General features: G+C 56.2%; 1 protein-coding gene across 1 annotated transcript in view; it reads right to left on the bottom strand.

Annotated features, from left to right (window-relative positions):
* Positions 1 to 6,682: 6,682 nt before the first annotated feature.
* VAV2 (vav 2 guanine nucleotide exchange factor) overlaps positions 6,683 to 11,809 on the bottom strand; it is a gene marked incomplete at its 5' end in the record, with an annotated part of 44,690 nt that continues 39,563 nt past the window's right edge. Inside the window, 2 exons of the mRNA XM_010832765.1 lie at positions 6,683 to 9,018; positions 11,625 to 11,782. Coding sequence (XP_010831067.1) covers positions 8,971 to 9,018; positions 11,625 to 11,782 — 206 coding nt within the window. The remainder of the gene's footprint in view (positions 9,019 to 11,624; positions 11,783 to 11,809) is intronic.

The raw sequence follows: 11,809 nt of genomic DNA, 5'->3' as shown, positions 1-11,809 counted from the left end.
CACCAGGCTTCCCTGTCCTTCACCAACTCCCGGAGTTTGCTCAAACTCATGTCCATGGAGTCGGTGATGCCATCCAACCATCAATGAGCACCTACTGTATGCAAAACACTGCTGGGAGACCCCGAGTCAACCAGCAACCCAGTCCCTGCCCTTAGGGGCTCAGGAAGAAGACAGAGGCAGGAAGGGGCGCGGCAGCCACGAGGCTGGCTGTAATGACACCGATCCTGAGCAAGCTGTCCTTCTTTTCAGCAGAAACCCAGGAGGGCATCTCAGAGGAGGTGGCCTCAGAGGGCTCTGGCCTCCTGGGCCTTGCCGCCGCTGTCAGAGCCCGTCATGGGGACAGAGACTGTCACCACCCTCCCTCTGGAGGAAGGCTGGCTCCTCCAGCGAGAGGCTCCCCAGGGGCGGTGCTCGGGTCCAGGGCGCGGAGGACACCAATCCAGACACTCAGTGGACAGCAGGCTTGGCCCTGCCACCTGAGGCAAGGCTGTCCTCCATGCATGGCGGGGTGGAGGGGTCAGAGAGGGCTAGAGAGTAGTGTGACGGGGTCCTCGGAGGACACGGGGTGCACACGCAGTGGTCACTGCAGCCCCAGGACACAGGCCGGGCAGCCCAGACCTCGGCTCCGTGCTCAAAGATAAGCAGCTGTTGCAGAATCGTCCCAAGCAAGCAGGCAGCACAGTCCTGGTGGACTTTGGACAGGGGTGGTGGCTGAAGGGCTGGGCCTGCGTGTGGTCAGAGTTGTAGAATTTGTCATCCATCAGGCTCTGCCCGGGTCTGGGAGAGGCAGTTTCCGGGCCGTGTGGGGTACAGCCCAGGAGGCAGCTGGGCTCCAGCCAGGGACACGAGACAGGGACCTGCTGCAAGCTTGCTGCACCATCTGGGCTGGTCTCTCAAGCCTCGGTCTCCCCAGCTGGAAACTAAGGACTATAACCCCTGCCCTGCTGGGTTCAGGGAATTTTGCAAGTTTCTCTGCAGATTATTACCAGCCCTGAGATGCCTCCTTCTGGCCCGGGCTGGCCCTTTCCACATGCCCAGCCAGGCCTCCACCCCCACCTGCTGGCCAGGCTCGCGGGGAAGAGGGAAGAGTCTGCAGGCCACCCTCTGACTGGGCAGATGTCCAGGGAGGAGCGGAGGTGTGGGCGGGGGGAGGGGAAGCGCCTCCGTGGAGCTCTGCTTGGCGCTGGGCAAGAGAGGGGCACTAAGCACCAATCTGACGACACCTGGCCCCACGTGGCCCAGCTGCCCCTGGCCCCTGGCCCCAGTGCCCGACCAGACTCGGGCACCCATGGGGGTGGGCAGGCCATCCACTTGCTGAGGGCTTCGTGTGTGTTTTCTCAGAGGAGGCAGAACTCTGCTGCTCGTTGTAAAGATGAGCAAACCAAGGCAGAGCACAGCCAGCGGGCGGGCGCCAGACCCAGATCAGGGGTTTCCAGGGCAACTTTTAAGGGCTGCCTTTGCACTGCCAAGATTTTGTTTTTCCAATAAGAACTTTAAAAAAAAATGTATCAACACCCCGTAACTTCATGAAGACAATGCTTTATCATCCGGGAGTAAGCGGTCCTTCCAGGGAGACAGGTGGGTGCCTCTCCCCCAGCACGCACCCACCGAAGGCAGGTGCAGAGGAGGGCTGGGGTCTACGGCCAGCCGGGCTCCACCACAGCATACACAGTGGGTGTGCGCAGCTGTGGGCCAGAGCCCCCTCACATACCTGGGCCTGTACCTGGGCACTGGGCCGCTGAGCCCCCCACGGGCAGGCCAGTATCCAGATCCAGGCAGTCAGAGGCCCAGCCCAGCCTCCACGCGGAATGTTGCCCCTGGTGGCCACATGTGAGTATGACACCCCGGGGCAGTGGGACCCAGAGACTGGGAACGTAGAGCCCCAGGACAGGGACAGTCCCCCAAATGGGACCCGCATCCGGGCAGGGAGGTGGACGCCCACCGGGACCGACAGCCCGGCTCTGCCTGGTTCTCCCGCTGTCCTCCACACGGACACGCCCCGGCAGTCTCCTGACGGTGCTGTCGGCTGTCTCTAAGCGCTTGAGTGCCCTCTGTGACTGGGACCCATGCACTTAATTCTGTTTTTATTCTATGGATTTCGAGGCTGCATTGTGAAATGCATTAACCTCCAGGACTTTTTCAGCTTATCGCTGTTAGCGAGCTGCTGCCTCCAGTGGGTGCTGCTAAATGTTTCAACATCTGGCTGTCCAGGTGGGCGACACTGGCCAATTTCTGCTGAAAATGCTCCCGTGAGGGCCAGTTTCAGGCCACTGACGAGAAGGGCACCACGGAACATGGACTTGGGAAGAGGCTGCACCCTCAGCTCCCGTGAGCCGGTGCCAGCGCATCCCAATGCACCCACAGAGAGCTCATGCGCACGTGTGGGGTTTCCTTTTCTAAGGAGAGCAAAGGGTCAGACTAAATTGCTAAGGAAAGTAAATGCATCAGCTTGTGATGAAGGAACAGGAGTCTGAGTTAACCCACAAAACTCATAAAACCCTATCAGGAAAGCTCCTCACTGCCACTCCCTCCTCCACCAGCCGTGGGAACCAGCCACCCCTAAGACAGCCATCCAAACCAGAGCTGTAATTTCAAAACCCTGTAATTTATGTGCATTTAATACATTTGTAATTTTCTACTTGGAAAAATTACGTTTCCTTTTTTTTTTTTTTAACAAATGGAGGCCACTTACTTTCCGTCTGAGTAGTTTATTTTGGCCGCACCACGGGCTCTCAGTGGGAGATGCAATGACCTTGTTTTCAAGTCAGGTCGCATTCACAGGTACTGGGACTTCAATCTGCCTTTTTGGGAGGGACACAGTTCAACCCATAACCCATGTTAGCAAGGAAGTTTTGGCTTTTTCCTCTAGCCATCATCAAGATCCAGGAAAAAGAATTTTCTGTGTCGTCTCACGGTGGTTGCGGTTTGGGGTGGTGCGTGTGTTTCTTTTCATCCTGACATTTAGGGTCAGGCCCAGTGGGGTCCCAGCATGAGCAAAGAGCTCACCTGTTAGACTTGGTGCTGTGATGAGGGCTGGGTTTTGTCCCCTCTCCCCATCCCCAGCCAGGCTCTATGGACCGGTACTCAGGCTCACTCAGTTGGGCAAATGCCCTTAGGGGAGAGAGCTAGCTGACCTCTCTGGAGTCCTGCCCTCACTTACTTATCGGCGTCTGTGTGTTCCTTCTTCATGACCAGCTCATTGATGAAAATCAGAAATATTTCCCCTCCGTTTCTGTTGTATTTACCAGCAAGACTGGTCAGAGTATCCAGCCTACTGCTGCAGCAGAATAGTGGCCCCGTGAAGACGTCCACACCCTAACCTCTGACACCTGTGGCCATGGGACCTCTCATGGCAAAAGAGACTTTGCCGGTGTGATAAAGTGGAGGACCCTGACAGGGGGAGGTTTTCCTGGAATATGCGGGTGGGACCATCTGATCACACGTGTCCTTAAAAGTGGAGAATCCTCCCCAGCTGTGTCAGAGGGGGACGGTGAGATGTGACTTCGGAAGGGTTGGAGACACAACTGTGCTGGTTTTGAAGATGGAGGGGGAGAGGGCTATGGTACCGGGAATGCAGACAGTGTCTAGAAGCCAGAGAGGCAAGGAGATGGACTCTCCCCTAGAACCTCCGGACAAGAACACGCCCGGCAGCACCTTGCTGTCAGCCCAGGGAGATCCGTGTGGGCTTCAACAGCCCACAGAACTGGAGGATGATGGGGTGTGTGTCCCGAGTCCCCGTGGTTACAGTAACTTGTGGCAGCAACAGAAAACCACCCACCCACACACCTCCGGAGAAGACCCCAAGCCCCTTCTCAGGCAGGATCCGTCATCTCTCTCCCATGAGCCGTGACTGCGCCACTCCCCTGCCCCAGCCTTCCTCTCTAACCCCGTCCAGTTTCAGGCCATCATCTTTTCTCTCATAGAGTTCATCTTCGTGCTATTAAACGTGCTTACGCCTCTCTTCCCTTCCAGGTCTCAACACCAGATCTTGACTTTACCTGGAAAAGAGACCAGCACCTCTGCTGCCTCCCACCGCCTGCCTTTGTCTCTCCCCAGCTCTCTTTGCTGAAATCGTTTTGACATGCCTTACTTCTGGTGACAGGGTTGAGAATCACTGTATTAGGTTCTGTAACCAAATCTTCCCTTTGTTTGATGTGTTTCTGCAGACAGAGGTTCAACATGCTCCCCACCCCCAATCCTGGGGTGAACTTTCCCACTCATCGGGCACCGGGTCGGCCCCTGGACATTGGTCCAGGCAGTGATCCCACACAGGCCAGCCCCTGAGGTGAGTGGAGGGTTGGAAATAGTCTACTTGCTGCCTTATGCCTGGAAGACTTGGCAAGCATGAAGCCTTGGGCACGGTGACCAGTGGAAGTCTAGGGCAAACCCAAGCTGTTCTCCCCGTCAGGCACTTCACCTTCTGCTTGCTACCCAGGGGGTTTTCATTTTATCTGTGAAGCCCAGGGTTAGCCATTCTGGGTTCATGCATCCTTTTGCTTCTGGAAAGTTTAAAAAGCACATGAAAATATCCGTCTTCGTCTGCGATCTTGTTTGTGTCCATGTGCGTTACTTTCCTTTTCATGACGGGGCACTTATCTGAGATCTCGGCTTTATACTGGGCTCCACCTCTGGCTCCTGGCCTGTAGGACCTGTGGCTGATGTCATGATGTCCCAACCCCAGATGGCCGGAGAGCCGACAGGCTGCCCCGGCGCGGGCTCCCAGCGGCCGCTCTGCCCCGGGCTCCTTTCCGGACAGGCCCCTTCTTTCAAGCTCAGCCTCCCACTGTCTTCTGTGGGCTCCTGTGCTGGGGGTGGGGGAACAGGAGCGGTGGGCGTCCGCCTAGCCTCAGAAATGGGCTGTTTCCATCTTTCGCTCAGCAGGTGTTTCTCTGTCTGTGGACACAGTGGGCTCCACAGTGGCCCCGCCCAAGGGGAGTCTGCGGTTGTCAGGATAACCACGGGCGGCCCGCCCTCGACGATGGAGCGCACTGCTCCTGGCTGCTTCTGGGGCGACCTGGGGCAGGCAGGCCCTGCTCCGTGCTGGCCTCCATCCTGCCCACACACAGCCCCTCCAGCAGGGCGGGAGCTTCCCACCCTTTTCCGGTCAGGACCCCTTGGCAGACGCTGCCAGTGCCCTCCCCAAGGCCCCTCAGCCCCGGTGCCCAGGTTCACCCACAGCTGCCCTCAGACGGCCAGGGGCTCTCTCCAGGGCTCTCCAAGCTCGCTTGGCCCCTGCTCGGGACAATTGAGTGCTGGCCCAGGGGCTGGTCAGTGAGGGTCCAGGCCGTTCCCTCACCACGTGTGGACATGAGAACTCAGAACTAGAGGCTGCAGTGGGGAGACAGTGTGGGAACCGCTGGGCCTCTTGGGGGACTCAGTTCAGTCGCTGAGTTGTGTCCGACTCTTTGCGACCCCATGAACTGCAGCATGCCAGGCCTCCCTGTCCATCACTAACTGCCAGAATCTACCCAAACCCATGTCCATTGTGTTGGTGATGCCATCCAACCATCTCATCCTCTGTCGTGCCCTTCTCCTCCTACCTTCAATCTTTCCCAGCATCAGGGTCTTTTCAAATGAGTCAGTTCTTTGCATCAGGTGGCCAAAGTATTGGAGTTTCAGCTTCAACATCAGTTCTTCCAGTGAACACCCAGGACTGATCTCCTTTAGAATGGACTGGTTGGATCTCCTTGCAGTCCAAGGGACTCTCAAAACCTGAGAGATTCTCAGAGAGGGGCTGGCCCCCCGTCAGGTTGTCAGGGTACCACTCTGAGCCAGGTCCTGGAGACCAGAGACGGGGGCAACCTCCCATTCTCTCCAGCTGTGTCACCTCAAACACCTGCGCTCGCCTCCTTGGTTTATAATAAAACCTGACACCTGCTGAGCACCCGATGTCCTCTAGACTCCGAGTGACCCTTACCACCCCGAGGTGGGGCCTGTCTGGTTACGTCTCTGCAGCAGCAGAACCCAACATTCTCCAGGCTGTACACCCAGCCCAGGACCTGCATCAGCAGCCTCCAGTGCCGCCAGGGGTGGCCATATGCCCAAGCATGTGAGCAGGATAAGGGGGAGTGCTGTGTCAGCTTCTGTGTCTGCTCAAGGCCTTGATGGCAGGAGCTCTAGCAGCCACCTTGGACCATGAGGTAACTATGACGAGGGAAGTATATGCTGAAGATGAGAGGAGTCTGGGGGTGGGGGCACCAAGCCACCCTGCATCACTGCCTCTAGACTCCATCCCCACAAGGGAAGAACAGGTCTAGGCTGTACTATTCTGACTTTCTCTGGTCACAGGCCACAGTTACCCTCCGGAGAAACTGTGTTTTATCTCCAACATGTATATATAAAGAAACAAGCTCAGAACATGAAGGACACACCCAAGTAGCAGGGCTGGGGTTTGAATCCCATCCAGAGGAAGAGATGGCCACCTTTGAGAGCTGCTGGAGGGGTCACAGGACGCTGCACAGGAAACCTGTGACCTGGGCCAGCCTGGAGACACCTGGTTGGTGGCCCAGCATTATTATCCCTCCAGACCCCCAGCCTGTGCCTGAGGCTGTCACCCGAAGGCACACGTCTGACCCAGACCACCACCCCTGGGCCAACAGTATTCAGATGGGTAGAACCTTCTGGACACAGACAGAGGAATCCAGCCACGCCCTCCTCCCCAGCACAAAAGGCCAGCCACTCCTGCAGAAAAGAACTCAGGTTTATTTGCAGTAGAAACCGTGGTCTGAAAAAACCTATTGGCAAATGTACAGTCTGTCTTCTGTTTGGGGTCACCGCCAGCAGCAGGACCCTCAGACCCCTGACCTGCATGCATCGGGCTCCTAAGGGTTCACAGCTAATCTCAGGTCCCAGCTCCGAAGCCCCCCCAGAGGTGGTCCGTGTCATGCCGAAACTACCCGCATCCCAGCCTGAGTCCAGTCCTCTCCTTTCCTGCTGCCAGCAGTGCGAAAACTAACCCAACTGAGACGAGTCTCCAGACAAACAAAACCGAAGCAGAACAGTCACGAGAGCCAGGCTTCCACGCAGGGTTCTCTGAGAGCCGGGCTCCCACGCGGGGTTCTCTGAGAGCCGGGCTCCCACGCGGGGTTCTCTGAGAGCCGGGCTTCCACGCGGGGTTCTCTCAGTGTCGTTCGTTGCCACCACGCCCTGTTTCACGATGACCTCCAAATATACATTACTTTCTGCTATTATAAAATCTCTTCCTTATTATTCACAGATATATAATGGGAGCTTTGGAGGAAATAATTACAAACTTTTTTTTCCCCTCTCTTAAAAAGCAAACAAGCCAAACCAAAAAAAAAAACAAAAAACAACAATGAAACAAAACAAAACCCCAACAACAATAACAAAAACCAAAACCTTCCCGACAACTGTAAACACGACGAGGGCAGCTGGTCTCCTCCCCTCCCATCGTGGCTGGCGGCTGGGCCAGCTGAGCAGAGGCCACGTGCAAAGTGCTGGGTGCGCCCTGATGACAAGTTTCGGGTCTGCTTTCTCTGTGAAAAATTCTTCCTCCCCACCCCTCCCTTGCCCACCACCCCAAACACAATCCTGTCACCCTCACTCCCCAAGCCTCTGCTGGCTGCCTTCTGCCTCCTGCTTGCTACACGCCCTCTGAGACCCCTCCCCACTTCCTCCCCAAGCCAGAAGGCTGCTGTGCCAGCCAAGCCTGGAGATTATGAGGCTGACCTCCGAGGAACCCCAGGGTGCTGGGTGGCCACCAGCACCCACCCCAGCAGGGCCCAGCCTCGGCAATGGCCGACCTTGTGCAGCTGAGCCCTGGGAAAGGGGGACCCACAAAGCACAGGCTGCAGCAGCAGCTTTGGCACAGAGCTGGGAGGAGACAGCGTTGCTGGGACTCATGCAACATCCAGGCTGAGAGGATGGGGACTGGCAAAGCCAGCCAGAGGTCAAGGGCCAGGAGGAGCGAGGAGGGGGAAGTCCAGGGGGTGGAGTCACCCCCAAGAGCACTTATTCAGGGCTGGCCACAGGCCCCATTTCACGGGCTGCAGGAGTCTTGGAAGACTTGCCAAGGGCTAGAACCAACATCTGTGCAAAGGCTGGGCAGACTTTCAGTGGCCACCTGGCAGGATGTGGGAGACGCAGCAGGCCCCAGCCTGCTCGGGGGCAGTGGGGGGCGGGGTGGGGCATCCTTCTGGAGAGGAGTGTGAGCAGCAGAGACCAAGTGAGCAGCAAACTCCATTTGCTTCCCGCCCTCGTCAGCATTTATAAACCATGTACCCACCGGCAGCAGGACAGGACAGACACACACCAAGGATTCTGGGCAGAGACAGTACCTGTGACTGGGGAGCAGGGCTGGCAGCTTCATCGTTCCTAAGGCTCCCGCCTGAGACAGGGGCCTCCCTGGGGGGTCTCTCCACACCCCTGGCGCAGAGGGACGGGGGAGCCCGAGGGGCTGCCAGGCCCTGGCGATGACCCCTTCTGTCCCCAGGCACAGCAGCCTGCTCTGGCCCCTTCTGCTTCTCAAGGCCTGAAGCCTCCCCCTGGGAGCAGTAGGATGCAGGAGGGCTGAGGGTCCAGAGGCTGAATGGAAGGGGTCAGGGGAAGGTCCCCTCCGTGGAGCCCAGCCCTCCCTGGATGGCACCTGCTTTTCAAACCCAAGCTCCTGAAGGCCATCTTGACAGGACAGGGGCAAGGTGAGCTCTGGCCTCAGCTGTCACCCAGAGCCCGGCTCAGGATGCCACCCATGGGCACTCCCTCTCCTTGGCACCCAGGGCTGGCCCAGATTTTCTCTATGTACAAGCAGCGTACCCAGGACAGGCCACCAAGGGCAGACTGATGGCAGGACAGACCACATGTAGGTTCTGAACCCCCTCCCCATCCCCACGGGCTGTTGAAGACTGGAAGGTTGGCGGGCATTTCCCCTCTGAGTTGCAGAACTAGAGACAGACTTCATCGCTGGAGCAACTCTTCCAAGAAAATCCGCGAGTCCTGTCCGTGATCTTGCTGTCACTGGACGCCCTCCTCTTCTACATACGTTGAAGGAAACCAGCCGACCTGAAAACAATGTCAGACTCATGTAAGTGTTTGTGTGAAGAAAGTGAAAGTCGCTCAGTCATGTCCGACTCTTTGCGACCCCATGGACTATACAGTTCATGGAATGCTCCAGGTCAGAATACTGGAGTGGGTGGCCTTTCCCTTCTCCAGGGGATCTTCCCAACTCAGGGATCGAACCCAGGTCTCCTGCATTGCAGGTGGATACTTTACCAGCTGAGCCACAAGGGAAGCCCGAGAGTACTGAAGTGGGTTTCCTATCCCTTCTCCAGTGGATCTTCCTGACCCAGGAACTGAACCGGGGTCTCCTGAATCACAGGTGGATTCTTTACCAACTGAGCAGTCAGGGAAGCTATCGGGAAGTGTGTGTGAAGGATGAGGGTGAGTGGAGGCTTGTGGAGTTGGGGGATTCTTTAAAAGGCTGTTGTTCTAAGGCAGGCCTGTCTTGAGACAGGCCCTGGAGAAGAGGAAAAAACCTAGCAGAGCCAAGGCCCAGGGGTAGTGATGACCCTGGAATGCACCAGCCCCAAGCAGCTCCAGACAGCCTGCCCACCAGCGAACTGCCAGCAACAACAAAAAGTTAAACCCTCTCCAGAGGAAAACAGCATCCATCCAGAGCCTCTGCTGTGCTTTATGCACGAGCTTGGCATTTAATCAGGCCCAAGTGACAGAAGCTATGATAAAACGCAGATGGCAGAGGCAAATCTACAGGGAATCCAGACACTGGGGTCATCCGTTAGGAAATGTAAGTAACCCCCACTTGTCTGCTTCAGAACACTGACGAAAAAGCAGAAAATCTTACCAGAGAACTGAAATCAGAAATCAAATAGAAATCCCAGAACTGAAAACATAATGATTGAAATAAAGAGCAGAAGAGACAAAACAGAAGACACTGGAGGGTCAGCCAACAAAAAGGAACGAGATGGGAAACCAGGGAAATGGATGAAAACCACAGGAGGCCATGCGAGTCACACACGGGCCACGGGGGCTGGTGCGCTGCGGGCCACGGGGTTGCAGAGTCAGACGCAGCTCAGGGACCGAACAACAGCACAGTGGGAAAGACTTGCGAGCAGAGCCCCAGAAAGAGAAGAGAGAAAATGGAGCAGACACAATAGCTGAAAAACTTCCAAAACAGATGAAGAATGTACAGCCACACATTCGGAAAGCTCCGCAAATCTCAGAGTAAATACAGGGGAAAAAAAAAAACACCCACAGGCACATTCTGGTAAAACTGATGAAAAGCAAAGATTTTTTTTTTCCCCCACATGGAGCCCCGTTTCTTGCAAAGGAACCACCGTAAGAATGTTGACAGACTTTTATACAGAAATGATGGCAGACTGGGGACGATGGAAAGACATCCTCAAAGTGCGGAAATAAAAGACCTGCAGCCTAGAACTCTAGTTCCAGTAAAAATACTCTGCAAAAATGAACTCAATACAATAGCTCACAGAAAGGAAGCAGGTCTTGGTGGACAGATGGCTGATTCTTGGGGCAAGGGGCGGGAACGACCAACTAGAGACGTGAAAGCCTTTTCTTTCAGTAGAATGCCCACCAAGAAGTGTCAAAGGAAAGACAGAAGATCACTATTTTCTACCACGATAGAAATAACTGAATAGGCAAAATTAATCAATGAATGATAAAACCAGTAGGTGAAAGTTTGATGAAGAATAGGCTATTTATCTGATTTCAAAGTATTATCCTGCATGTTACTTATTAATTACAGCTCATTTATAGTGCAGAAACTCAGCAGATATCACCTGAACCAAGTAATCAAGTGAAGGCCCAGGTGTGTGCTTATGAAGCTCCAGGTGCCTCTCAACACTTGACAGCTAGTGGTCCCAGCCCTCTAGGTCAACTGCCTAGAACTCAGTGGCCTCATACTTCTGAAGGGCTGTCAGATGGAAACAGGGTCAGACCCAGGGGTCTCCAAGGGCAGACAACATGCCAGGTGAAGGCAGACCAGTTTTCTCCACCTGGCAATGGAACGGTGAGTGACAGGAGCCAAGTCTGGCCACATCTATGGGCAGCTGCAGCCCCCCAAAAGCTGGACGTTTCCGAATCAGTGGTTTGTGGAGCTCAGGTACCCTGTTGGGTGAATGCCAATGGAACCGTTCAAAGCCAGGGAGGCCAGACAGGGTACCGGGATAAGGAGCCACGGGTCTGAGTCGCAGGCTGCGTGGGGACACTATGCGTCCCTTCCCATGTCAAGGTGTAAACGGAGTCTTAAGGAATGGCAGGAAGCCAGTGACGGCACCCAGGCTCTGCTCTCAGTCCTGAGGCAACCTGCCTGCAAAGAGGGTCGGGCACAAGCACATGACTTGAAGACTGCACCCAACATCTGTCTCTGCCTTCACCACGATGGACCCCAGAATAGGGCTGAGTACGGACACAGGGTCAGACCAGCCGGGGTCCAGATCTGAGCCAGGAAGTCGCTTCCTCACAACGTGACCCCAGCTCGCGGAGCCTGTGGACACTAAGTCTTCCAGGCGAGGTCAGAGGGCACAGGGTTGGGCAGGGTGGTGCTTGGTGTCAGCCGGAGCCCTGCCTCCCCAAGCCCCAGCGTGAGCTGGGGTCTCCGACTGGGGCCAGGGCCAGGCCGACCCACTCACCCGGCCGCTGGTCTCGCCCTTCCACCAGCCCTGGTCCCCGCCGATGCGGCTGTATATCTTCACCACGTCACCTTCCCGCAGAGAGAGCTCCCGCAGGTCGCGGGCGGCGAAGTTGTACCTGGCCACGGCCGTGCCGATGACACGGGGTGTGAACACTGCTGGGGGAGATGGGCGGCGTCACACGG

The sequence above is a fragment of the Bison bison genome, unplaced genomic scaffold (genome assembly GCF_000754665.1).
Source record: "Bison bison bison isolate TAMUID 2011002044 unplaced genomic scaffold, Bison_UMD1.0 scf7180017862242, whole genome shotgun sequence".
Classification (NCBI taxonomy): Eukaryota; Metazoa; Chordata; class Mammalia; order Artiodactyla; family Bovidae; genus Bison; species Bison bison.
The sequence above is the reverse complement of the archived record's forward strand: the minus strand, read 5'-3'. Positions and strand labels throughout refer to the sequence as shown.